Source organism: Agelaius tricolor, unplaced genomic scaffold, assembly GCF_023055355.1.
Source record: "Agelaius tricolor isolate 1412-34295 unplaced genomic scaffold, bAgeTri1.0.p SCAF_33, whole genome shotgun sequence".
In the NCBI taxonomy this organism is placed as follows: domain Eukaryota; kingdom Metazoa; phylum Chordata; class Aves; order Passeriformes; family Icteridae; genus Agelaius; species Agelaius tricolor.
Window position 1 is genome coordinate 2,898,289 of NW_027269293.1, and position 25,245 is coordinate 2,923,533.

At 52.0% G+C, this 25,245-nt stretch overlaps 1 protein-coding gene and 1 long non-coding RNA gene across 3 annotated transcripts in view; both read left to right on the plus strand.

The window, feature by feature from the left end:
• CELF5 (CUGBP Elav-like family member 5) overlaps positions 1-25,245 on the plus strand; it is a 40,997-nt gene that overhangs the window by 6,575 nt on the left and 9,177 nt on the right. The window contains exons 2-6 of one of the 2 annotated variants that reach the window (XM_071451642.1): positions 58-140; positions 11,606-11,657; positions 20,329-20,457; positions 21,016-21,095; positions 22,437-22,583. In XM_071451642.1, coding sequence (XP_071307743.1) covers positions 58-140; positions 11,606-11,657; positions 20,329-20,457; positions 21,016-21,095; positions 22,437-22,583 — 491 coding nt within the window. The remainder of the gene's footprint in view (positions 1-57; positions 141-11,605; positions 11,658-20,328; positions 20,458-21,015; positions 21,096-22,436; positions 22,584-25,245) is intronic. The other variant, XM_071451643.1, reaches the window with a different exon arrangement.
• On the plus strand, positions 15,665-20,322 carry LOC139602125 (uncharacterized). Its single transcript, XR_011683110.1, has 3 exons — positions 15,665-15,726; positions 16,068-19,677; positions 19,885-20,322. It is a non-coding gene; the product is annotated as an uncharacterized lncRNA (long non-coding RNA).

The following is a 25,245-nucleotide window of genomic DNA, read 5'->3' on the forward strand; positions in this document are numbered from 1 at the left end:
TGTTGATGTTCATCTGCAAGTGCCTGTCTAAGTTGACACTCTGTGTATCTGCTGCAGGTTGTGCATTCCTCACATACTGTGCCAGAGACTCTGCCATCAAAGCCCAGACAGCCCTGCATGAACAGAAGACTTTGCCAGGGGTAAGTCCCAGTGAATTGTCTGGAGCTGATGCTGTGGGCAGGATGATGGGGAATTTTCAGGGGAGGGAGTGAGGGTGAGATGTGGCTCAGATCAATTCTCCTGCTTGTGGAAGAGAAGGGTGTTTGTTTCAGGGCTTGGAACAGGGATCTGGGAGTGGAAGCACAGCATTGCTCCTCAGAGCTGCTGCTTTTCTGCTTTTTTTCCTCTTTCTGTGCTGCTCTTTGCTCTCTGGGGTGTGACAGGACTCCTTCAGCTTTCTATCCCTGTGGGCTTTGGGGTGAAGTGTGTAGGTGCACAGTGGGCATTGCTGAAAACCTCACACAAGATAAGATAGCAGAGCCTTTTTCCAGGTGTGCAGAACCTCCTGGTGCATCCAATTCTAATCTGCCATTGCCCTGCAGGGTGCCTGGATGGAGCTCTGATGCAGTGGCTGAATTGGATCAGCCTCTCAAAAATAAAATACACACTTGCCACATGCCATTGTTTGGAAGAGAAATGAGTTATTTTTAGGTGAGAGAAGGACTGCTGGTCTGCTCCTGGGTCTTGCTCACTCACAGCTGGTCTTGGGAGCAGAAATTTTGAAATTTTACATCCTTCAGTGGGATTTTACAATCCTTCAGTGGGGTTTGAGGGAGGCTGGGCACTGTGGAACAGGTCCCTCCTTGCCTGGCTGTCCTCTGCCTCCCTGGGACCTGCTGGAGAGCTGGAAGGAGTTCTGGATTGTTGCCCTTCCCATTTTGGTGTGATTTAGGAGCTTTGACTGGGCAGTTCCCTTGCTGTACTGAGGGGGTTGATCAAGCACATTGAAAGGATTCGTTTGGAGGTGAGTAGGAGGAGGAGTTGGGTACTTATAGATAGAAGCTCACAGGAGGCCCTGAGTGCTCAAGGCAACAGAATAATTAATGTAAACCAGGGGTCTCTGGAGGGTGGTTAGGAATTCTTAACCATAACATTTTTTCTTTAACCCATACAGGTCCAAAGAGCTTCTCTCACCTCTCCCAGCTGCCCTCAAGACCTCCACACACACACACTCACATCCTTTTCTGTATTTGTTTGCTTGTGCTTTTTTGGCATGGGCCTGTGCTGGAAAATGCATGTGACTCAATTATCACTTAACAAGGTCCTTATCTCAGGCCAGCCAGGGGGAAGAGTACAAATAACCAGCCCAGATCTGCCTGAGATATTTTTGTGTGGTGGGAAATGGTTGGATTTTTAAACTAAAGCAGTGTAACCTCGTGTGTTGGTGCAGGGCAGAGCTGACAGTGCCTATAAGAACAAGTCAGAGGATGGAGGAGCAGTTGAGAGGAGTCATGATACAGTGCTGTCAATGCAGTGGGGAAGTCAGATGTGTCTCTGAAAAATTATTCATGGGAGGCTTGGTGGATTCAAGGCAATCTCAGCTTTGCTACAGTTCTACATGGGGGATTTGTTGCTTGTTTCACTGTGTTCTCTGCTGTCTGTGCTCTCAGGGGTTGTAGAGAGCTGCATGGAGCAGTGTTTAAAGCAGCAATTTGTCTATGATGTGGTGATCTAAAGGCTTTTTATGTTAAGGGAGGTGTAAGACACTGCCTGGGAACAGTAAGAAATCTGTGGTAGGTGAGCACTTTTGAACATACTTGTCTGGAGACAGTTAATGAGCAGTGTGGTGTAATTATGTTTCAGGATTAGGATGAAGATGAGCTGTGCTGCATTTGGAGCTATTTTCAGGCTGCCAATATACCACTTCATCACATTTGGTTTCTCTTTTGTTCAGTCCCTCAGTGACCAAGAAGGCACAATTCTCTCTCTCTCTTTGGGCATGTGGAGATGGTTGCTTGGCATGGACATGGGCTGGGTGAGCTGAGCTGGCTTCCAGCCATGGTCTGGTGCTGTTTGTGTAGCATCACCTGTCCTTGTGGGCAACACTTTGGAAATCAATCACAGACAGGAGAGCCAGGCAGTTCTTCCCTGTTTTAGGAGCAAGGATGTAAAATTTCATCTCTGTATATTCACACCTGGATCATCTTCTGGTGATCTCTGGGGCAAAGCCCATCCCCAGGAGTTCAGGAAGGGCTCAGAATGTTGTGACCACACCATTGAGATTTCAGTCAGTGGGCCACAGTCTGATAACCAACTGATTTCTTGTCCTTTTAGCCATATCCTTTCTCTGCATTGCACATAGCAGGAGAATAAAGAAAGCTGAAGGCTTGTGAAGTGTAGGGTGACACAAGCTGTCACCTGAGTGCATGACAGGAGCTTTACAGACAGCAAGGGGTGAAGCTGGCAGGGCAAGGATCTTGTGCTGGTCCTACACTTGCTGTTGTACCACCCAGCAATTGCAGGTGCCACAAGAACCAAAGTACCTCCCTTTGTTGGCCTCAGTGCAGAGAGCTGTGCTTGAACCCAACAGTTCACGAGCCTGAATAGAGACAAATTACTTTTTTTGGTCTTGATGGAGGATTTGGTGAGGAGAGAGTTATGGAAATGCTCTGATATGGTTTCTGAGACAGTCTCAGGCTGTGATCAGGCCTCTGGAGCAGGATTCTGGGTTCTCCTCCAGGCTGTCACTGGGTGGGTCTGGGCCCACAGAGGTGTTGCTGAGCCCTCCATGACCTGCAGGGCCATGAGTGCAGTGTAGCTTACCTAGGCTTTTTTCTATAGTTATATTTATATTTTAGGTTTTCCACACAAGTCAATAGGAATCACTGTTGTCTGTATTTATTCCTGTGGCATTATTTGGGGCAAGTTCTCTTTATGTGAGGTCAGAATTCTCTTTTGTCTCTGAATTGAGTGCTGTTGGATGTATGGTAACTGAATGGAATTTAAACTAAAAAGCTTATTTTTTAACAGGAAGGCTCAGCATCTTTTTCTGAGGTAGACAGAATTTTGACTTTTACATTCTTTTCTATGGACCAGTGTGCTCAGGGTGTAAAGTAACAAGATTGTCATAGAATCATCATGTTGGGAAGGATCTCTGAGATTATTGAATCCAACCATTAACCCAGCCCTGCCAAGTGCACTGAACCATGTCCTTAAGTGCCACATTTGATGGTGACTCAACCAGCCTCACCTGTACAGCTGCATATTGTATTATCTAACACACCTGTGCTGCCCTCAGAGCTGCTGAATTGTTGAAATCAGGCCTTTAAGGCCGTTTCCTAAATTTGGTGCCCTGTTCAGCTGCCAGCCAGCCCAGCAGTGCAGTGTTTCACCTTCTCCCCACTCCCTGGCACACTCCTCCCTGCCTCAGTGCAATGATATTATATCTCAATAACCCATGCCTTTGATTCGTGATTGTGCCTTCACTTTGCTGAGTTCTGAAAGGAATTGGAGAGGTTATTAATGACACACAGTGATCACACAGCAAGTTAAAGCCTCTTGCTAAGTGAAATTTGAGGGAAAAGCATCCAGCTTTTCAATATTTCGCAGAAACGCTTTATGTCTCTTTTCATTTGCAGCCAGACAGTTGCAAATTACATAAAATTGCTCCTGAAGAAGAAGAGGAAGAAGAATAGAGGGAGGAAGTGGAGGGGGGGGAGGTTTAAAAAAGTAATTCTTTTGGCAAGGTACAGTTACAGTTTTATTTCTATGCAGAACAAAGAAAGGCCTGCTGAAAGGTAGGCAAGTAAGTGGCAGAAATTGGTATTGATCCAAGCTGGGAATACGGGCAGTTTAAGAGCAGTGATGAGGGTACTGAAATGTGGCTACATCATAGGGAGAACTCATGGATGCAGGGACACAGGAATGGAAAATTACAGAGAGCAGCAGCATGAGAGCAGACACAGACTCTGGGAATGCACCAGGGGTTGAGATGCTGCAGCACTAATTCAGGTGGTTGGGCACCAGCCTCGTGCAGAGACCCAGCAGAGCTGGAGCAGGGGGCATCCCTGTGGGCAGGCTGGGTCCTGTGCTGCCAGGAGCAAGGGCTCACCTGGGCCATCTGGCAGGATCCACAGCCCATGGTGGCAGGAGGGAGCACAGGTCACTGGAGGGACTTTGGTGGAGAGGGCAGAGCATCTCGTTCTTCCCTCCCCTCTCATTTGTGCACTAGCCTGGACCAGGATTTCTGAAAGTTTCAGGTGGTTTAAATGTTTGGCTGAGGTTTGAAGCTGGGCCCTGCTCATTAATCTTTGCAGCTGGAACCCTTGAACAGGGCAGGGTGGAGGAGTTTTTCCCATGTCCATGCTGCAGGTTTGATGGACAATCCCATTGCTGAGAGCCATGCAGCATTGTCAGTTAGACACACAGAGAGCATGGCAGGGCTGTCCCATGGAAATGGCAGCACCAGGACACGAAGGTGCTGGGCTAAAGCAGCCCAGAAGCAGCAGCAGAAGTGCCTGTTCAGTGCAGAGGGAATTGAAAATTCTTGTGCTGTTGAGGGCTTGGCTGAGGTTTGAAGCTGGGCCCTGCTCATTGATCTTTGCAGCTGGAACCCTTGAACAGGGCAGGGTGGAGGAGTTTTTCCCATGTCCATGCTGCAGGTTTGATGGACAATCTCATTGCTGAGAGCCTTGCAGCATTGTCAGTTAGCCTTGGCACGCTCTCTCTATTTCTGTCTCATGGAAATGGCAGCACCAGGACATGAAGGTGCTGGGCTAAAGCAGCCCCTGGGCAAGAAGCAGCAGAAGTGCCTGTGCAGTGCAGAGGGAATTGAAAATTCTTGTGCTGTGGAGGGTTTGATGTGAGGGGCTGAGACCTCTCAGTGAGGCAAAGCCCACTGAAGGGCCTGCACTGAGGATGAAGCTGCCAAGGCAGACATTGCCTCCTGTTCCCTGTGGGATTGGCAGAACAGTGAAATTAAAGATCAGCACCCATTGCCACGTGCTGCCCCAGTGGACACACACAGAGACTCCGTCCTGTGCACGAGGGCTCTTCCTTTCTGCAGAGAAATTGCTGCCCTTGGCACAGCCAGGCCCTGGCATCTCCTTGCAGCACAAAGCTTTGACTTTTGCCTCTTTCCTGGTGGCCTCACTTTGCTGTGCTGGTGAACTCAGCTGTACCTGCACACCAGCCCACACAGACCCTGCTCTTTGCAAGGGCCCCCCCGTCCTGGGTGAGGTTCCACATTCCCATGGGGTCACTGGGGGTGTGTGCCTGCACACAAGTGTTTGTGAGCATGGATGGAGGTGGGACCATAGGATAATTTATGGTGCAAGAGACCCCTGGGGTCTGTGCTCAAAGCCCACTCAAAGCAGGGCTGGCTACACCAGATCACTGAGGGCCTTCTCCAAGTGGGATTTTCCTGTTTCCAGGGGCATCCTGCAGTCACCTGGGGCCTCTTTTCTCACTGCCAGCACCCCTAAAGGGAAACAGCTTCTCTCATATCAGCCCAGAGCAGGCTCAGGGGATTTATTTGGGGCTTGGGCCCGTTTGGGGTGGATTTTCCCGTGGGTGTGTCAGTATCCACGGAGGTTTTGCTCTGCTGGGATTGTCAGTGTTAGTGGTTGCCAAGGGAACTGGCACAGCCGCTCTGTGTGCAGGCAGAGGGTCCCTGTGCCTGCCCCCCTCTGTTACATCACCAGAAATGTCTTTTCCTGGCCACTGTCATTACCCTGCCATGGGGCAGCAGAAGGGCATGGCTGCAGCAGTGAACCTCTGCAGAGCTGCTGTGCCCATCAGCTCAGACACTGCTGTCACAGGCTCTTCCCTTCCCTGCTTTTTGGGGTCCTTGCAGGCTGCAGCCTGTGCACAGAGAAGGCCCTGGAGGTGCTCCCTGGACCCGTGGGGCACCAGGGGAAGGCTCAGGGTGCTGGGTGTCCTTTCAGTGCAGAGATCAAAGCCAGCTGAGTGTGGGCTCCCAGCTTTTCCCTCTGCAGCTTTCTTGCACAATTTGGTGACCCATCTTACTGCTGCTTTTTGCAGGCCTTAAGCCCTAAGCATTCCTTGGGGCAATTCCTTGGCAAATGTGGCAATCTTGGGCAAGTCTCTGAAGCAAGATGCTGCAGCTGACACTGGACTGTGGGTCTGAGCACCCAGCTGTGCCTGAGTCCTCAGGCCCACGGCATTCTGGAGGTCAGAAGGATCTCTTGTGATCTTGATGAACTTTCTAGAGGAGTTTTTGGGTTTCCAGTTTCATCAGTCCTTCAGCAATCTTCCTTGCTTGTGCATAAAGATGTAGCTGAGCCTTGCAGGCAGAAGCTGTGTGGTTTGTACTCTGGGATTCACATCCTGCTTCTGCCACAGACTTTCTGCATGATCTTCATCACCACATGCCTCAATTCCTCCACCTGGAACACACTGCTCATAATTATCCTTGTCTCCTCCATAGCAGGATTGAATGAGGTGAATTCATAAGCAGCCTGTAGAGCTGTGCCAGAGCTTGGTACTAATGTTGCTCATGTTTCTGTATGAGACAGCCCCTCTTTCTCAGGAAGGATGGTTCTCCTGGACAGGACTAAGGCACACTGAGGTGGCAGAGGGAAGGTGCAAGCAGGACACTTGAGCACTGAGACTGGCACAAATCCATCCCTGCTTGCATTCCCAATCAGAAACAGAGTCCAAATGAACAAATTAGCATTTAGATTTATGTGCTCTGCCCAGTTAGAAGTGATTATGACCATTCAGAAAGGGCATTTTTAACTGGCCAGAGGAGGACAAGCCCTACACAATTTGTAAAGTGGAGAGCCTAGGACCTAATTCTGCCAGTGGCCTTGGATGCCTTTTGGTTGCTGCCATCCCAGAGGAGGCAGCCTGCATTGTGTGCTTTGTGCACTCTGCTTCTGACCCTCTTAACACTGGGAACTTCCCCTGCATTGCACCTAAGGGGCTATTTTACATCACTTACTTGTAATTAATAGAGAGGCTTGCCCTGCTGTCTCAGGGGGCTTTTTCCTTCCATCCAGCATTTGCAATTTGAAAGCTGGAGAAAAGGGGGATCTGGGAATCTTCTCCTTGAAGAGCAGGGCTACCAGATTGCTGAGCTGACTGACATCTCCTGCTGGGCACTGACTGAACATGGGGAGCTGGTTCACCTCCACAAGTCTTTATTTGGGGTGTGGTGAGAAAAGTGGTGCATTTTGGCCTTGGTGAAACCAAGAGCAAAGCTTCCTCTGACTTTAGGAGTGCCAGGATGTCTGATGCCAGATTCTTGTTCTCTAGAGTGCTGCAAAGGTGGGGAGCATCTCCTCAAAAGCAGAGGGGGAGCCCAGGCAGAGCAGGGTTCCCTGCTTCTCTGTGCTGCCCAGTCCTGGCATTTGGGGTGGGTGTAATCCAGACACTTCCAGCAAGGCCTCTTAGCCTTTCCCCTTCCCTGGAGTCTCTGGGCTGCAGTGACCTCCCTGTGGGTGTCTCCTCACAGTTCTCAGAGGGCTGCACAGGACATGGATGCTGTGTGACACTCCTGAGGCTGGCTGCCCCATTGCTTCCCACCAGGAACCCCTCCAGAAAGCCAACAAAGGCTGCAGGCTCCTGAGAGGGGCAGTGGTGCAGGCAGAGAAACCTCTGTGAGAGCTGAGAGCAGGGACAGCTGTGTTGTGCATCCAGCCAGGAGGGAAATGTGAGGGAAAAGCTGGAGCAGGAGCTTTGCTGCCCATCTGGTGCCCACTGCTGCTCCAGAGGATTTCCTGAGTGCAGTGGGTCATGGAGCTGCCAGCCCTGTCAGTGTCAGCAGCAGTGGGTAGGGAGGAGCCTGAGGTGTGAGGGTGAGGGATGGCACAGGGGACATTGGGCCCATGGTGTCCTGACAGCAGGTGCCAAATGTTCATGTGATATTCTTAAGAAATGAAGACTAATGATGCTCAGCTGAATAATTGAACAGGGAAGATGAAGCTCAGCTTGTGAGGCAGGTGCAGGCTCATGAATCATTTGCTGGAATTCTCCATCCTACACATGTGCTCACCTCTGTGTTCCTGTGTGGTAAAAGGCATCCATGTCTTTCCACTCTGGGAATTCAGGGCAGGCACATCCTGACTGCTGGATTCTGGGCCCAGCTGGGTATATACAAATACAATTTTCTTATTCAGGTGTGCTCTCTGATTACTGTGCAGCCTCAGGTGATGACTGGAGGCCAGGAGAATTTGTACTTCCAGAAGTGGGTCCTCCTTGCTGCCCTGTTCTTCTCTTTCTCCCTCAAATAGGAGAGGTGAAACTTGACCATTCCTACTGTGTGTCCTGTAGGGGACAGAGCTCTTTGTCTGAGACCTGTGAACAGAATTTAGGATCTCCCAGGGACGGTTCTTAAGGCCTTAAGGTGGTTGAGTTAAAGCTGCTGTGGACTCCCTCTGCTTGAGAGGCCTTTGATAATTTGTTCATCTTTGGTGAGATGAACAAATGAGAGTGGTGGTGTCCTTCTTCAGGGAAACCTCTTGTGTGCAAGGAGAGCCATGGCTCCCTCTGCCTCAGCTGGGACACCTCCTGTTTCAGGAAGAAGCTGCCACACAATCCTGCTGCTCTTCTCCAAGCCTCAGCATCTGGACACATCTCTTGTATCTTGTTTTCTTCTTCTCTTTACCCAAATCTTCCAAAGCAGATAAAGACCAGCTCAGAGACCTGACCTCAGCTTGGTGGGTGTCTCTCAAAGTCCCTGGAGCTGGCAAAGCCTCTGGAAATGGGCAGGACTTGATCTGATACGGGCAGGGGGAAAGTCTTTGTGTGCCCAAGGCAGGTGCAGTTTCAGGTGGGCAGGAGAGGAGCTGTGGCCATAGCTGGGGGTGCTGGCTGTGCCTCCTCTTGTAGCCCCTGGCAGGAGCTGCCTCTGGGGTTGCACCATTGCTGTGCTGGCACTGCCACCTCGCTGCCAGGGCACTGTGCTGGGGCCCAGCCGTGGGCACATCACCTCACTGGCTCAGTGGCCCTGAGGGATGCACTGCCCCAGGATTTCAGGTTTGGTGGGATCACCACCCCTGGGGTCACGTCCCTGCCACGGGGCAAAGGACAGGGATGGACAGATGGGGAGAGGGGGCCCCTTCCCCAGAGATGATATCAAAATGTCTCTTTTGTGCAAAGCAGAGGGAATGCCCCCAAGAGCTGGTTTCCATGGCAACTGCAAATGTCAGGTTCCATGTGGTGAATAACCGTTTCCATGACAACACCTCCTTTATCCTAGGTGCTGGGAGCTGGAGTGACAGCCCTGTTGGGGGAGGGGACAGGGAGATGGCCTCAGGTACTTAACCTCCCCCTCTCCTGCCCCCATCCTTCCCTCAGCCCCTGCATCCCTGGAGGGAGGTGCTGGATGTGTGTGCCCTGCATTTGCACAGCATCCCTGCCGCCCCTCCTACCCCCACATGGCTTTGGGGCTTTGGCTTCCTCACAGAAGCTGAGATCTCAGTCTGTGCCTCATCTCCCTCCCCATCAGTTCAGTTAGTTTAGCCCTGGTTTTGCATCCTGGGTAGAAACAAAACTATTCCTTGGTGCTGGGGGAATCCATGTCCTGGATGTGACGTGGCCAGCTGCCTCTGCTGGCTCTGCAGGGAGCTCTCTCTTCTGAGCACACATCTGGGCTGCCTGCCCTCTCCCACTCAGCCTCACACAGGCAGGGTGCCAGGGACCGTGAGCACTGACAGCAGCCTCTCAGCAAGGAAATTGAGGCTTTGTGCAACAACAATCTCTGACCTCAGACTCCTGAATCCCTGCCCCACATCCCACTCGGCTCAGCCAAGGGCTGCTGGGCCCTCAGCAGCTCCTGGAGAGCTCCAGTGCTGCAAGGGCTGGGGCCACATGGCAGCAAGAGCAGGACATGAGGAGCTCTGCAGATCCCTGCAGCTGAGCAGGAGTGGGGAAAGGACCTGTAGCCTCTCCCTCTTCCCTGAATGATTCAGCAGCTCTTGGGGCTGTTGTCTGTCGAGGTGGAGCATGGCAGCAGCTTGGCCTTGCTCTGAGGAGCTGCCAGCCCATCCCTGGGGCCATCTTCAACAGCTCCATGGTCAATCCTTGGGGCAGGAATGGTGTGGGCCTGCTCCCAGCCTCTGCTCCTCCTGCCTGAGTTCCATCAGCCAGAGGAAAACAGCTTCAGAGCCCTCAGCTGCCAGGCTGTGTGCCATGCCATGCTATGCCCTGCCATGCCATGCCCTGCCATGCCAGGAGCCCCTCAGCTGCCAGGCTGTGTGCCATGCCATGCCCTGCCAGGCCAGGAACCCCTCAGCTGCCAGGCTGTGTCCATGCCATGCCAGGAGCCCCTCAGCTGCCAGGCTGTGTCCATGCCATGCCAGCTGTCACCTCCTGGTTGGCATCTCTGCCCTATGAACTGCAGAGCCACCTCACAGGTTTCCTCCAGCTCTGCCTCTGGTTCCTGGCCACTCTGGAGACTCACAGCCCTCCACATATTTCATGCTGGCTTTTAAACACATCTCAGTTGTTGACTTTTATGGCTTGATTTCATTTTCTGTTTTGTTGCTGGTTCTCCTTAGGGGTTTCCTAAAAGAGGGGGCAGACTGTGCCTGGACCTGCAGCTCGTGTGCAGGCCTTGCCTGCAATACTCTGATTGTTTTTTATTATGAATGTCACTGATTCAGGTCACTGTCAGCCTCTGTGAGTGATGCTGAGAGACATGGAGTGAGATGTGCTGTGAATGTGGAAATCTGCCCTGTGCACCATTCCTTGGAGGATATTCTGGTGCACTTGGATCCTGCTAGCTGGGAAAGGAGGCTACAGCTTGTCAGCTGCCTCTCTGGGCAGCACAGGACACACAGCCCTGCCAGCAGATGAGTTTTGCCCTGCTTTTCAAAGCAGACAGTTAAAGCTGTGTGCTCCTTAATGCAGCTTCTTCTGTCTTACCTGGAGAGTCCCCAAACCATGTGAGCTAAGCTACCCTTCAGCCTTGTTTGTGCTTGGATTATTGCTGATGACACTAATGGCTGCAAGAGAAGGAAAAGCCTCTTCTCCACACCCAAACAAGAGGAGTTTTGCCACTTCCAACCTGAGCATTTCCCATGAGGGCCAGAGATGAGAGATGTTGGAGAGCAGCACTGCCCTTCTCAAGAGCTGCTCTGGTGTCTGTGTGAGAGCTGGGGAAGGGGGAACAGCAGAGCCCTGCCTGCTGTGCTGCTCCTGGCCACGTTCTCAAGAGCTTCTCTGGTGTCTCTGTGAGGGCTGGGGAGGGGGAACAGCAGAGCCCTGCCTGCTGTGCTGCTCCTGGCCATGTTCTCAGGCAGTGCCTCCTCCCTGCTGCAAGGACAGTCCGTGGTGGGTGACGTGGCCGTGCCTGCACTGAGTCAGGGCAGACACAGGAAGAGCTTCCAGGCACAGTCTCACCTCAGGCCACTGCTCAGGCTCCAGTCACATGGTGCTGAGCTGCTTCCTCAGAGTCCTCTCGGTGCTGAGGAGGCAGAGCTTTGTGCATGGTGGGCATTTCCAGGAGAGCTGAATGGGGAAAAGCGCCAGGTTCCTTTTTGGAATAAAATGCTCCCTTCTTCAAGGGTACTGCTGGCCATCACAATGTCTTGGTTTCCCTTCTGCCTCTCTCCTTCCTGTGCCCTGTTGCCAGTGCCTTCAGCAGCCTGTGCTGGGCACTGGGCCAAGCAATAACCTCTGCATTTCTGTTCCCTTGCAGATGGCACGCCCGATCCAGGTGAAGCCTGCGGACAGCGAGAGCCGTGGAGGTAGTTGTCATCTCTCCTTGCTTCTCCTTTGGTGGCCCTGTGCTTGTGAGGGGGACCAGGAAATGAGGCACAGGGTCCTGACTCTGCCTTGCTCTGTGTGAGGAGGGGTCTGAGTGTGGCAGAGAGCTGGGGGGCAGGAGGGCAGTGCAGGGACACAGCAGGTCCTGAGGGTGATGGTGTGACTGCCCCCTCCACTCTTTCCTGCAGGAGCATTGGGGGTGGGATGGTCAGAGATGAGAGATCTCTGCAGCCAGGTCAGGAACTTGGGGTTCATTGCAAAGGGCCTGGGTGCAGGGCCCTGCTGGGAGCTGCCAGGCACAGCTGGAGCAGGACTGAGAGAAGAGAGGGGAGAGAGGATGAGAGGGTGAGGGAGTAAAAAAGGTAAGAGAGCAAAAGGGGTAAGAGAGTGAGGTTCCCATTCCAATACAATAAATCTTCTTCTGTGTTGAATATTCTGATTCTCACTAACCAATCTAGTACAATACACAAATCCTATAGCATTTCCATACAGCCTATAAGAATCACTACATTACCATACTGTGTTACATTTTAAATCCTAAAAACTCCTCTTTGGGCCCCTTCTGCCAAGCTGGCAGGGTCTGCTCTGACCCTTGGAGCTGTCTGCAAGCAGAGGGTGTTGTTCCATCAAAAGGGGATCACCTTCAGCCAGCCACACCATTGTTTTCCAGTTGTTCAGTAACTAAGGGATCTCAAAGCTTGCTTTCATTTCAATCTCACTTATAGTTTCCATATTCTCAAAATCTTTTGCCAGACAATCATATTGATAAGGCTTTCCTGTTTCATCTTCCCCAGCACTTTCCCAGCTATCTGAGGGTGCCATCAGCCTGGTAATGTCTTCCCCAGGACATTACTGTGTGGCACTGGGGCTCCTGCAGCCTTTGGGAAGAGATTCCTTCATTCCTACACCTGCTCAGCCCAATAAGAGGCAGATCCATCCCTGCAGCAGAACTGGCTTTTTAATGTGTTCAGCTCACTGGTCTGCAGCTGATTCTCCTGTCTGCAGCTCCCTCCACTGCCTCCCCCATCACTGCTGAGCTGTCTCAGTCCTGCAGCAGCCCCCAGCACATTGTCAAGGCCAAAATGCTGTTGCAGAAAAGATCACATGATGGGGAAATAATGTCTGAAGGGAAAGGATCCTGAGATGGAGGTGCTGTCAGCCTGCAGGGGACAGCTTGGGCAGAGCAGCATTTACTGAGAAGTTCAGAGCTGGAAGGTTGGGAACAAGAGAATCTGGTAATTTAATGGGGAGCTCTCAGCAGCTCAAATGCCTCCTCCAGGTGGAGAAGGTTTGCAACTTCAGCCCTTTCCAGATCCATTAACTCATTTTGCTTCTTTTCCTTGCTTTACTGATCTGTTTCTTCTCCTTTTCTCTCCATTCCATGCCCTGTGTTGTTAATGCTGCCCCTGAGAGCAGTTTTGTAGGGGCCAGGGCAGGGTTTGTGTGCTGCTGTTTGTGCTGTGGGACAGCATTTCATTTAGATTTGGAAGGCTTTTGTTTCACATTCCCAAACAGTTTGTAGTGACTGTCACTGTCAAGATCATGAGATATATTTATAATATTTTATCTGAATGTTTGTATTTCTGGTTGTGTGATACTCCTTTAAAAAAAAATCTGTTTAAATCAGATAGAATCTGTAACTTTTGGTTGTTTACTTGTACACCTAAGTTTTACTGAAGTCTGGGCATTTTACTTCAGCCCCTTGGTTTAGGGTTGAATTTAAGGTCCTTATCTGTGCTGTGGGCAATAAAAAGAGACCAGAATCTTCAGGGTGTTTCAGTCTCACTGTTGGAAATGATGTTAAGAATGGATGAGAGATCCCTTAGAGGCCTGCAGTGGGTGATGTGGGCAGGGCTGGCTTCTCACTGACACCTCACATTGCCTCTGGGTTCAGCCATTGGCTTCAGCCCTTCCCCTGCCACCCTGATCAAAAACAAAGAAGTTTATGTGTCTGTGAGTGCAGCTCTGGAGTCTCTGGTGTCTAATCAGGGCTGAGGCCATCTCTGCATCTCTTTTTTACCTGGTGGGGGCTCTTCTCTACACACCCACCTGGTATGAAGGGTTGGGATGTGACATCTCTGATGCCTCTGTCCAATCAAGCTGGAACAGGTTAAAAAACCAGGGTGCTGATTTAGGAACAAGCTTTTGGCCAAGGCACTGGACTCTGAAATCTCCAAGTTTATGAAAAGTGCCACATTCCCTGATGGTTGCAAATGTCAGAGCATCAACTCTGCTTCCCATGGACAAGAACAGAAACCTCTGGGGTCTGAGCACCTCCCTGCAGGCTCCTTGCAGCTCCCACAGGATCCATGGCAAACTGGATTCTTTCCTGAGGCAGGAGCAGCACCCTGTGTTTGTCTGAGACAGGTTTCTCTCCTGAAATGATTCTGTCCCCATGCTCCACCTGTCAGAGGAGTGGCTGAACAACTTTGCAGATATGGGAAGAGCAATATCCCTGTAGCAATAACCCCACACTGGCAGGAGGTGAAAGAAAGGTTTGGGGCAGGGCAGAAGTGTCTGGAGTAGGAATTTATCAGGGAATAGTAGGAATTTATCAAGGAATAGTAGGAATTTATCAAGGAGTATCTGCATGCCTCAGTGAGGCACTGCTCTGCATTACCCTTGAAGGGAACCTCATTTGTACTCACCAGGGACTGACATTTCCCAAGTGAATCACCCTGAATTAAGAACATGAAGTTGGAACACCAGAATTTACCTCTTGAGGTCTGAGAAATGCTCATTTTTCTACCAAAGGGGCAGTTCTGGCCCAGCCCTGCAGGGGCTGTGTGGGAATATCTGGATGCTCAGTGAAGAAATTCCCTACAGAAAAGTTGTTTCCTGCATTAGTTCAGAGTGGGACTTGTGATGCTGGGCCAGCTTTTCCTGCTCTCTGCTGGGAGCCTGGAGTGCCAGGAGAGGGGCAGAGGGGTTTGTGTGCCTGTCTGGGGCACTGCAGTGATGGGCATGAGGGCACCCCAAGCCTCCAGCTCTGCCCAGGACAAGGAAACTCTCTCTGCTTCCAAGATTTCTGCATCCCATCCACAGCAGGAGCTGCCTTCCCTCTCTCCCTGATCCTGCTGCTGCCCAGATAACCTGAATTCTATGGAAAATTTGTTTCTTGCTGGAAACTTGTTTCCTGCATTAGTTCAGAGTGGGACTTGTGTTTTTGGACCAGGCATTGTCAGCTTTTCCCTCTGTCTCTGGGAGCCTGGAGTGCCAGGAGAGGGGCAGAGGGGTTTGTGTGCTTGTCTGGAGCACTGCAGTGATGGGCATGAGGGCACCCCAAGCCTCCAGCACTGCCCAGGACAAGGAAACTCTCTCTGCTTCCAAGATTTCTGCATCCCATCCACAGCAGGAGCTGCCTTCCCTCTCTCCCTGAATTCTATGGAAAATTTGTTTCCTTCATGGAAAACTTGTTTCCTGCATTAGTTCAGAGTGGGACTTGTGTTTTTGGACCAGACATTGTCAGCTTCCAAGATTTGCTGCCTCCCATCCACAGCAGGATCTGCCTTCCCTCTCTCCCTGGTAACCTGAATTCACTGGCTTTGTGTCCAGGGCTCGTGTGCTCTCTCTTGGTGCCAGAACCCAGCCTCAGCCCCTGGATTGCTCCCTGGAACCTCCATCAGCAGCTCCGTGCTCTGTGCTGGCCCCTCCTGAGCACGTTGCCATGGGAACTCGACAGTCAGAGCTCACAGTGAATTTCCCTGCTCGCTGGACAGCTCGGGAAATCGCCAATCAGAGGGTGAAAAGCAGGAGATGTAGAGAAAGTGAAGGGGAAAACAGCAGGAGGGGAGAGGAGAGCTTCCAGTGCTGCAGGAATCCCTGTGGGGAGCTGGAGAACCATGGAGGTGATGGCTGAGAGTGCCAGAGGGTTTGGGATCGGCCCTGAGAGTGCCAGGGGATTTGGGAACAGCTCTGAGGGTGCCAGAGGGTCCCTGAGAGTGCCAGAAGGTTTGGGATCAGCCCCTGAGAGTTCCAGAGGGTTTGGGAACAGCTCTGAGGGTGCCAGAGGGTCCCTGAGAGTGCCAGAGGGTTTGGGATCAGGCCCTGAGAGTGCCAGGGGCTTTGGGATTGGCCCTGAGAGTCCCAGAGGGTTTGGGGTCAGCCCTGAGAGTGCCAGGGGGTTTGGGATCGGCCCTGAGAGTGCCAGAAGGTTTGGGATCAGCCCTGAGGGTCCCAGAGGGTTTGGTATTGGCCCTGAGAGTGCCAGGGGATTTGGGAACAGCTCTGAGGGTGCCAGAGGGTCCCTGAGAGTGCCAGAAGGTTTGGGATCAGCCCCTGAGAGTGCCAGAGGGTTTGGGAACAGCCCTGAGAGTGCCAGGGGGTTTGGGATCAGCCCTGAGTGCCAGAGGGTCCCTGAGAATGCCAGAAGGTTTGGAATCAGCCCCTGAGAGTGCCAGGGAATTTGGGATCAGCTCTGAGAGTGCCAAAGGGTTTGGGAACAGCCCTGAGAGTGCCAGAGGGTTCAGGATGGGTGGTTTTAGGATCACAGCCCAGGTGGAAGGGATTTGGGATCACAGCTCAGGTGGAAGGGATTTGGGATCACAGCTCAGGTGGAAGGGAGTTAGGATCACAGCTCAGGTGTAAGGGTTTGATGGCAGAATAGGTGGAAGGGATTTGGGATCACAGCTCAGGTGGAAGAGTTTTAGGATCACAGCTCAGGTGGAAGGGATTTGGGATCACAGCTCAGGTGGAAGGGATTTGGGATCACAGCTCAGGTGGAAGGGAGTTAGGATCACAGCTCAGGTGGAAGGGATTTGGGATCACAGCTCAGGTGGAAGGGATTTAGGATCACAGCTCAGGTGGAAGGGATTTGGGATCACAGCTCAGGTGGAAGGGATTTGGGATCACAGCTCAGGTGGAAGGTTTGCAGCATTCCAGCCCTGCTGTGAGGGATGAGTCAGCCTGGATGCTGTGGGAGAACAGCCCTGCTTGGAAGCTGGTGGAATCCAGAGGATCCCTGATCATGGGTTGGGCTCCAGGGTGCAGGGATGTAGGGTCAGCAGCAGAAAAGCCCTTGCAGAGGTCCCCAGCTGCTGCAGAGGCATCCAAAGGGAACAGCCTGGATCATTTTCCTTCAGGTGATCTTCAGAAGCAGGATATTCACTATGAAAAATATCTTATATTGTCAGTGATTCCATTCCCTTTACTATTGCTCTTCTTATTCAGAAAATTTTCCAGACCCATAGGTGTGTGTATTTATATTTGTATTATTTGTGTATTTATAGTTACATCTTGACTCCCTAAGGTGTCACAGTTTTAACCTGTGCATAGCCAGGAAGACTGGCTCTTTTTTCTTTCTTTTTCCTTCCAAATTCCAAAAAGGAAAGCTGAAATTCCCACATGGAGGCAGAACTTCCAAAAGGTTCTGTTAGTGAGCCCTGTCAGGCAGCAGAAGAACCTGTAAAGCTGCAGGGATGGGGCAGTCACTGTTTCAGTGGATTTTTCCCACAGGGCAGGGTAAAGAAAAATGCTTTTGTTTCAACAGAAATGGTGTGAGGGAGAAACCACAGGAATTACCCAGGAAACCTGAGGGGGGCTCTGGAGGAGAAAATCATGAGTAACTTGTAATTTGATGTTGATTTGATTGCAAGGGGTGTAGGATAAAACATCTCAGCACCCCCTGCCCCAGCCAGCCAGGGGTCCCTGAAGAGAAAAGCAAAACCATCAGGTGCAGTTCTGGCTGTCAGATCTTGGCCCACAGTTATGTCCCTGCAAATTCCAGGACCAGAGGATTATTGCACAGCACCCAAAGTCGGTGCAGGTGTTCCCCAATGTATTTCTCCCCTGTGCTGATGATTTTTTAAGGAGCTCTCTCCATGTTTGCCCCCCAAAGGCTGCAGCATATCAATGAAGGCCTGGCTGTAGCTGCAGTGGAGATTCAGGGTAGAGCAAGGAGGAACCTTCCAGAGCTCCAGTGTCCCTGCCATGGCCAGGCTGGGCTCACATCTGGCACCAGGTGATCTCAGTCACCCTACAGAGCTGCTGCTCCTTTGGTTTCCGTGCTCCTCTTCACTGCCCAGTCAATCTCTTCCTGCCCAGTCCCTTTTTTTGTTCACCCCCTCTGTTCCAATCTGATTTTTCACCTTCTCTGTGTGCTGTTTTCTGGTTGGTTTGACCACCAGCCCTCCTGAGCTGGCCCTTGTGGGGCAGGTGCTGCCTCCCTGCTCAGAAGGCAGCTGAACAGCAGCTGCTTTATCAGCTCCTGTGCCTGGGCTGGGGATTATTGGGCATCACCAATTTGAATGGACTCAATCAGCTGAAAGAATGCCTGCAAAGGCAGCCAGTGCCGTGCAGGTGCAGGGAGGAATGTAGAAAGAATCACAAGGAAAACAGAAAGGGATGAAATTCCCATGGGTGTAGTTACCCAGGGGTTCATGAAAATGGGGAAACTGGGAAACCTGGCCTTTAAAAAAATCTGCAAAGCAATATATTTCAGCTACTTCTAGTTCTATAAATCAGGAGTACCTGCTTGGGAGTGGGTTGAGATGGCACATGTCTGCCTGGGGCTACACCAGAGCTGGTGCTGGGGCTCTGGGGCAGGCTGAGGTGACTCCTGTGCTGTCTGCACATTCCTCCTGCTCACTGAGGAATTCCATTCTGGAAGGCATTCCCAGGGGCTGGGGCTGTACAAATCTCTTCCAGGGCTGTGGGAGTCCCTTAGTGCTGCTTGTGTGCATCTGCTGTGCTGTGAAGGACCCATGGCACTGAAGGTCCTGCCTGTGTGTGCTGAGTGAGTCTGTACCTGGCTGAGCAGCAGGGAGGGTTCCTCCCTTCCTTACCTGGTGTGGGGACCCTCCCCTGAGCCAAGAGGAGCAGGGCAGGGGTGTCACAGGCATCTTTTATGGAAAATCCTTTCCTTAGGATTTTTCCTCCTGAGAAGCTGAGAGGCCTCAGGAACAAAATGTAACCAATGGTTATCTGCTGCTGTGGAATGCAACAGGTGCATCTGGGATTGGGCTCATGTGGTTGTTTCTAATTAATGGCCAATCACAGCCCAGCTGGCTTGGACTCTGAGCCACAAACCTTTATTATGATTCTTCTTTCCTTTTCTATTCTTAGCCAGCCTTCTGATGAAATCCTTTCTTCTATTCTTTTAGTATAGTTTTAATACAATATATATCATAAAATAATAAATCAGCCTTCTGAAACATGGAGTGAGATCCTCATCTCTTCCCTCATCCTGGGACCCCTGTGAGCAGGGTCACACAGGGGCTGTGTGCATGTGTCATGTGCCATCCTGGCCTGGCATCCCTGCCCAGCTCTGCCCTGGAGCTGCAGTGCTGCTGTAGCTCCAAGAGCTGTTGTTTTTCAGGTCAGTGCACTCTGAGGCAGAGAGCAGCTCCCTTGCTGTTGCCCCTGTCACATTGCATTGCTGTGTGTGGAGCCAGCCCCTCTGATCCTGTCGCTAACAATAAGGAATCCTCTGGCACTGCTGCTCCAGAGCCACCTCCTGACACGTCCCCTCCTGTGGGTCCTGTCTCCCCACCCGGATCTGGGCCACTGGGGGAGGGTTGGCTCTGCTTTCCTGGCTAAAACTGAGGCTGGGATTTTGGTGTTGTGCTGTTTTACTGCTGTTGACATCAGGCTGGGGAGGATGCTGCCCCAAACCCTGCTGTGGTTGTGTTTGTGCTTGGCTGGGCAGCACCAGGCATGGGATGGGCTCCTGTGGGTGCTGAGGTGGGGAGGGAGGGAGGGAAGGCACTCTGCCCCTTCCTTGCCTCCACACTTACCCATCCCAACAAAACCATAATCCTCACTCCTCTCTCTGAGGAGGAACCCAGGAGGAGGCTGAGCTCAACGTCCTGGATTTGGTCACTCTGCCAGCTCCCTGCCAGTGTGACATGGGTGCACAGTGGAGAGAGGGGAGCAGGGACCATGGAGCTGATCTGTAGGATTTGGATGATCCCACAGTGAGGCAGATTGGGACCCAGGTTTATGCCAGAATTTATCCCAGGCTTTGGGAGATTAGGTTGGAGTGGGGAAGGGCAGATGGAAATTGAGGTGCTTGGTTACATGGCAGCTAAGGAAATGGTGGCTTGGAGAGAAGGAAAAGGAAACAGAAGTCAAAGATCATGGCCTTCACCCAGCTATAGGATTTGGATGATCCCACAGTGAGGCAGGTTAGGACCCAGGTTTATGCCAGAATTTATCCCAGGCTTTGGGAGACAGCTGGTTAGGTTGGAGTGGGGAAGGCAGATGGAAATCGAGGTGCTTGGTTACATGGCAGCTAAGGAAATGGAGAGAAGTCAAAGGTCCTGGAATGCATCTCCCTGCTGTGTTACCCAAGCCACCTGTTGGACTTCACCTGCTGATCAGTAGAAGTGGGATTGCCCAGACAGATTTTCTTACTATCATTTCTTTTGGATTATTACTATCATTTCAAAGGAAAAGGCTAATGAATGACAGGAAATTATTAATCCTTTGTTTTCCATTGGGGAGGGTAGGACAGGGGAAGCCACACAAACCCTTGAAGGTGTGAGAAGCTTGGGCAAACCCTGCATTTTCAGCCCTGGAAGCATTTCAGCCAACAGCAACCCATTTCCATGGCAGGCATGTTTTTAACAGCAGGCTGTTCTGTGCAGAAGTGTTCCTCTCCTCCTGCTCTGGACTGCAAGCCTCATAGCAGGTTGATGTTTCTGTGTTTGCCCCTAGGGGACAGGAAGCTCTTTGTGGGCATGTTAAATAAGCAGCAGTCTGAGGATGACGTGCTCCGGCTCTTTGAACCGTTCGGGGTCATTGATGAATGCACGGTGCTCCGTGGACCCGATGGGAACAGCAAAGGTGTGAACCCTCTGTGTGTCCTGCCCTCTGTCCCTGCCCTGGGTGGTGCTCACCAGCCTCACCTTCCCCTTGGGACACTCATTCCCCTCCCTGTGTTTAGGGAACCCCTAAAACAGGCAGGAATAGGGAGCAGGGCAGGATCCCTGTGCTGCCAGGAGGGACTGGGGAGGGTGGGCAGAGGCTGAGGGAGCAGGAGGGAGGCAGGGCAGGGTGAGTAGCTGAGCTCTCAGGGTCACTCACGAGCCTGTCCTGCCCAGCTGGGGCTGCAGGTTGCAGTGTTTGTACCCAGTCCACAGAGGATTTGGGGAAGAGGTGATCAGGGGCAAGGGTGGAGATGGTGTCATCATCTGTAGAATATATCATTGAAGTAATAATTTGAGACCCTTCCTCTTTTTTCCAGGCTAGAGGACTTGGGATGAGGCATCCTTTTTGTTCCCTGCTTCCTTGGGGTGGCTTTCCTTTGCCTTACCTGAGATACAGACACTGTCTCTTGAGTGATGGCACTTTCACAGCACTCCTGTCACTGCAATCTCCTGTGCTCTTTCTGTCCCTTTCCAGGCTGTGCTTTTGTAAAGTTCTCATCTCACACAGAGGCTCAGGCAGCAATCCACGCCCTCCATGGCAGCCAGACAATGCCCGTGAGTATAAGGCCAGGGGACCTTCCCTCTTCCTAATCCTTGTCCCATTTCCCTGTTCCAGGGACCTCCCCACGCTCTCCAGAAAACCACAGCAGGTTCAGCAGCAGTGTCTGGTGTGGCTGGGAGCTGTGGGGCTTGTGTGTGCTCCACTCAGTGACCATCCTGTCCCTTGGGCTGCTCTTTGTGCCTGTGTTCCTCCAGACTGGGAGGGACAGCACTCACAGCTGTAAAAGCTGAATAAAAAGAGAGCCAAAAATCAGGCCATGCTTTTGTCTTGGAAACAGCTGCTTGTTCAAAACTGAGCAGGGTGAAAGCTGACAGTTCAGCCAACATGGGTGGTCAGGGCTTCAGTGTCTGAGCACTCCTGGGCTCCTCTGATTTAGGCAGTAGAGGAGACCCCTGGGATGGGCTGGGTGTGGGTGGGAACCCTTTCTGCCTGTGTGGGGTTGTGTGGCTGGAGCTGTGCAAGTGGAGCTGCAGCTGTGGCCTCATCTCTGGCAATGTCCAACCTGAATTTGGGGCACCTCAGGGACAGAACAGTGCCCTGCTACAGCCAGGGAATTCCCAGAAGCTGCTCTGGCAATGTCCAACCTGAATTTGGGGCACCTCAGGGAGAGGACAGTGCCCTGCTGCAGCCAGGGAATTCCCAGGAGCTGCTCTGGCAATGTCCAACCTGAATTTGGGGCACCTCAGGGACAGAACAGTGCCCTGCTACAGCCAGGGAATTCCCAGAAGCTGCTCTGGCAATGTCCAACCTGAATTTGGGGCACCTCAGGGAGAGGACAGTGCCCTGCTACAGCCAGGGAATTCCCAGGAGCTGCTCTGGCAATGTCCAACCTGAATTTGGGGCACCTCAAGGACAGGACAGTGCCCTGCTGCAGCCAGGGAATTCCCAGGAGCTGCTCTGGCAATGTCCAACCTGAATTTGGGGCACCTCAGGGACAGGACAGTGCCCTGCTGCAGCCAGGGAATTCCCAGCTACCAGGAGCTGCTCTGCCTGTCCAGCCAAGCTCATGGTGGTGCTTGTGGCCATCGATGCCCTGGGTGTTCCTGGCTGCACCATCACCTGCTGAGCACAGCCAGGGATGTGTGCATCCATAGGCAGCTGTGTGAGGTGAAAGGTGTCAGAGGGAAGGGTTGGATGGACAGACAGATGGGGAAAGGCACAGCCCAGGTTCCAGGCAGCTCCCCAGCACTTCCACACCAATATTTGCTCTTCTGCTCCTCTTCCCACTCCTCTCTGCTGCCTGTCCTGCCCCGTCCTCCCTTGCCTGACCGCTCTGGCTGTCCCACGCCTCTTCCTTCTCTCCTGCCTCCTCTGTCTCCTCTCTCTGTGCCTAGGGTGCCTCCTCCAGTCTAGTGGTGAAGTTTGCTGACACAGATAAGGAGAGGACCCTGCGCCGTATGCAGCAAATGGTGGGGCAGCTGGGCATTCTCACTCCATCTCTCTCCCTGCCGTTCAGCCCATACAGCGCCTATGCGCAGGCTGTGAGTATCCACGGGGGAAGGGGGGAATGCAGCCCCTGGGAGAGCTCCCCAGCAGCTGGCTGCCTCCTTTCAGCACTCAGCTGCCTCCTTTCAGCACTCAGCTGCCTCGTCTTGCAGAAATTTTGTGTGGTTTTTCTGCTGGAAATGGAGGGAGGGGCAAGGGAACAGCAAAGATGTTGTCTTGGTTTGGAAAGACAGGAGGCTGCTAAGGAAGGCAGGAGCCTCCCCTGAAATGGAGAATGTGAACCCTCCCCATCCCTCTGAATTGCTATAAATTTTAAATTAAGGGGCTCTCAGGCAAAAAATATGGGAGCAGGAAATAACAGTTCTTTAATAGGGAAGAGAAAATAAAAGGATAAAATAAACAATGCAGTGCACTAGAACAACACTGCCAGAGTCAGACCCCAACCTGACACCCTGTGGGTCAGGGTGTTGGCAGCAGAACCATTGGAATTGTGGCTCAGCCCTCCTGCAGTGCCAGGGGTGGTTCTGCTGGAGCAGGGATCCTGTAGAGAAGGATGGATTCTGCCTCTGAAGATCCAGTGGCAGAGGCAGCTGCTGTTCCTCTGGGAAATCCAGTGCAGAAGCTGTGCTGGTGTTCCAGAACCTCCAGATTATATCCAGGCAGGAATGCTTGGCTCCTCCCTCTGGGCTCCCATCTGCCAATGGGATGCTGTAGTTCTTATCAGCCATGCAGGGACATTCCATAGCTGTTATCAGCAGGTGTCCCCTCCTGAGGGAGGAGTGATTGTGGTCACTCAGAGAGAGAGATAAGGCAAACTGCCCACTTGACAAAAGACAACTGCCATACAGATGGTAAGAGAAAACATCTTGCATTGCAGTCTGGAACAGGTGTGAACCCTGGGATCTCTCCTCCAGAAGGGAGAGCAAAGATGGGGATGGCACAGGAGGAGAAAGAGTCAGTGTGAGGTCAGTGCCTCAGGGGGAAAAATAGGAGAACCAAACCCAGTGGAAAGTAAAAGGAAAGGAAGGAAAAAAATCCTCAAAAAGTGTGAGACAGGCTGAGTCTTGAGTCAAGGGGAAAGCCAAAACAGAGTCACAGAGCAAGGAGGCTGCCTGGGAGAGCTGGGGCCTCCTCAAAGCGAGCCTGGGATTTCTCTGATGTTGTTGGAGGTGTTGGGAACAGGTCAGTCATGACCCATTTCCTTTGTGTCTTGTTATGAGGAGAGCTCAGAGCATGGGTTCCTGCAATACCAACCTGTGAACCCTCCTCTGGCTCTGGGACACAAACGTGTCTCTCTGGGTTTGGAGCAGCAGGAGAGCTCTGGACCCAGCTTCAGGAGTTCATTTCTCTGCTGAAATTCCCAGGAGGGCCCTGGAAGTGCCCCCAGTGCTGTCCTTGGCTCCCAGGTTCTCTCCCTTGGCCAGTGGGAGTTTGCAAAGTGCTGGAGAGGGAGCAGAGAGCCAGAGGTGTTTCAGCAGCCTGGCTGTGCTTTGGGATTTAGTGAGAGAACCTCCTTGCCCTGGAGGATGCTGGCAATTGCCATTGATGTTCCAGGTAGGTCCCAAACTCAACAAGTCCCAGATCAGCTGTGGTGGAGCATTGTTTGAGCCTCCTTGGTGAGTGTCATTTTCAGGTCTCTGCTGCCAAGTGTAAAGCCCATGGAAGGAGGCTCAGAACTTGCTCAAGGTACAAGAGGTTCTTGTGTGGACAAAGAAGTCAAAAGTAGATTCTGTTACTGGAAGTAATTTCCTAGGGGGGGTGCAAATAAATCTGTTCTTCTTGTGTATGTGGACACCTTCTCCTCTGGCTTCAGCAGCTCCTTGGTGTGCCTTCCTTTCATTCACATGGCAGAGGAGGAACAGCTTCTCAATTGTTGGCTCAATCCTCAAAGATTCCCCAACAACTGCCAAATGCATTTTAAGTGTGTGGCAAGAGTATGGATGAGAAAAAAAGGAAATGCATATGATGTTCTGTAACTTTGGGGAATTCACAAGCCAGACAAAGAATTGATCCAACACAGATTATTTGAAGAGCCCTTTGTGACCCTGCACCCCCTTTTGCCAGGATCCTTTTCTGTCCAGCCCAGGAGCCAGCTGCACCTGAGGGCAGGATTGTAGCAGCCATGAGCTGATGATCCTGGTGTGTCTCCTGCTGCCCTAGAGATGGCCCAGACTCGGTGGTGGAGGCAGGGAGGGACCACACAGGGAGGTTTTGGTGCCAGGAGCTGCTTTATCAGCTTGAGCTGCTAGGAGGAAGAGCAGGGAGAGCTCCCAGACTCAGCCTTTAGTCCCCAGGGCCCCTGCTGGTGCTGAGCAGGCAGTCAGGTCTCAGCTGTGCCTCCTTGCTTGTCTGCATCTCCTTTCTCCTCAGCTGTGTCTGCTGCTGTGTCTCTCTCTGATTCTTCACTGGCCTTCCCTCTGTGACTCTGTTTTGGCTTCCCCCTTGACTCAAGACTCAGCCTGTCTCCCACTTTTTGAGGATTTTTTTCCTTCCTTTCCTTTTACTTTCCACTGGGTTTGGTTCTATTTTTTCCCCTGAGGCACTGACCTCACACTGACTCTTTCTCCTCTTGTGCCATCCCCATCTTTGGTTTCCCAGCCAGTCCTCACACACCATCAGAGGGAATCAGCCCTTTGGGATTCCACTGACATCTCTGAAAGTGGGGGCAAAAGAGAGGAATTTCCATGCTGAATCTCC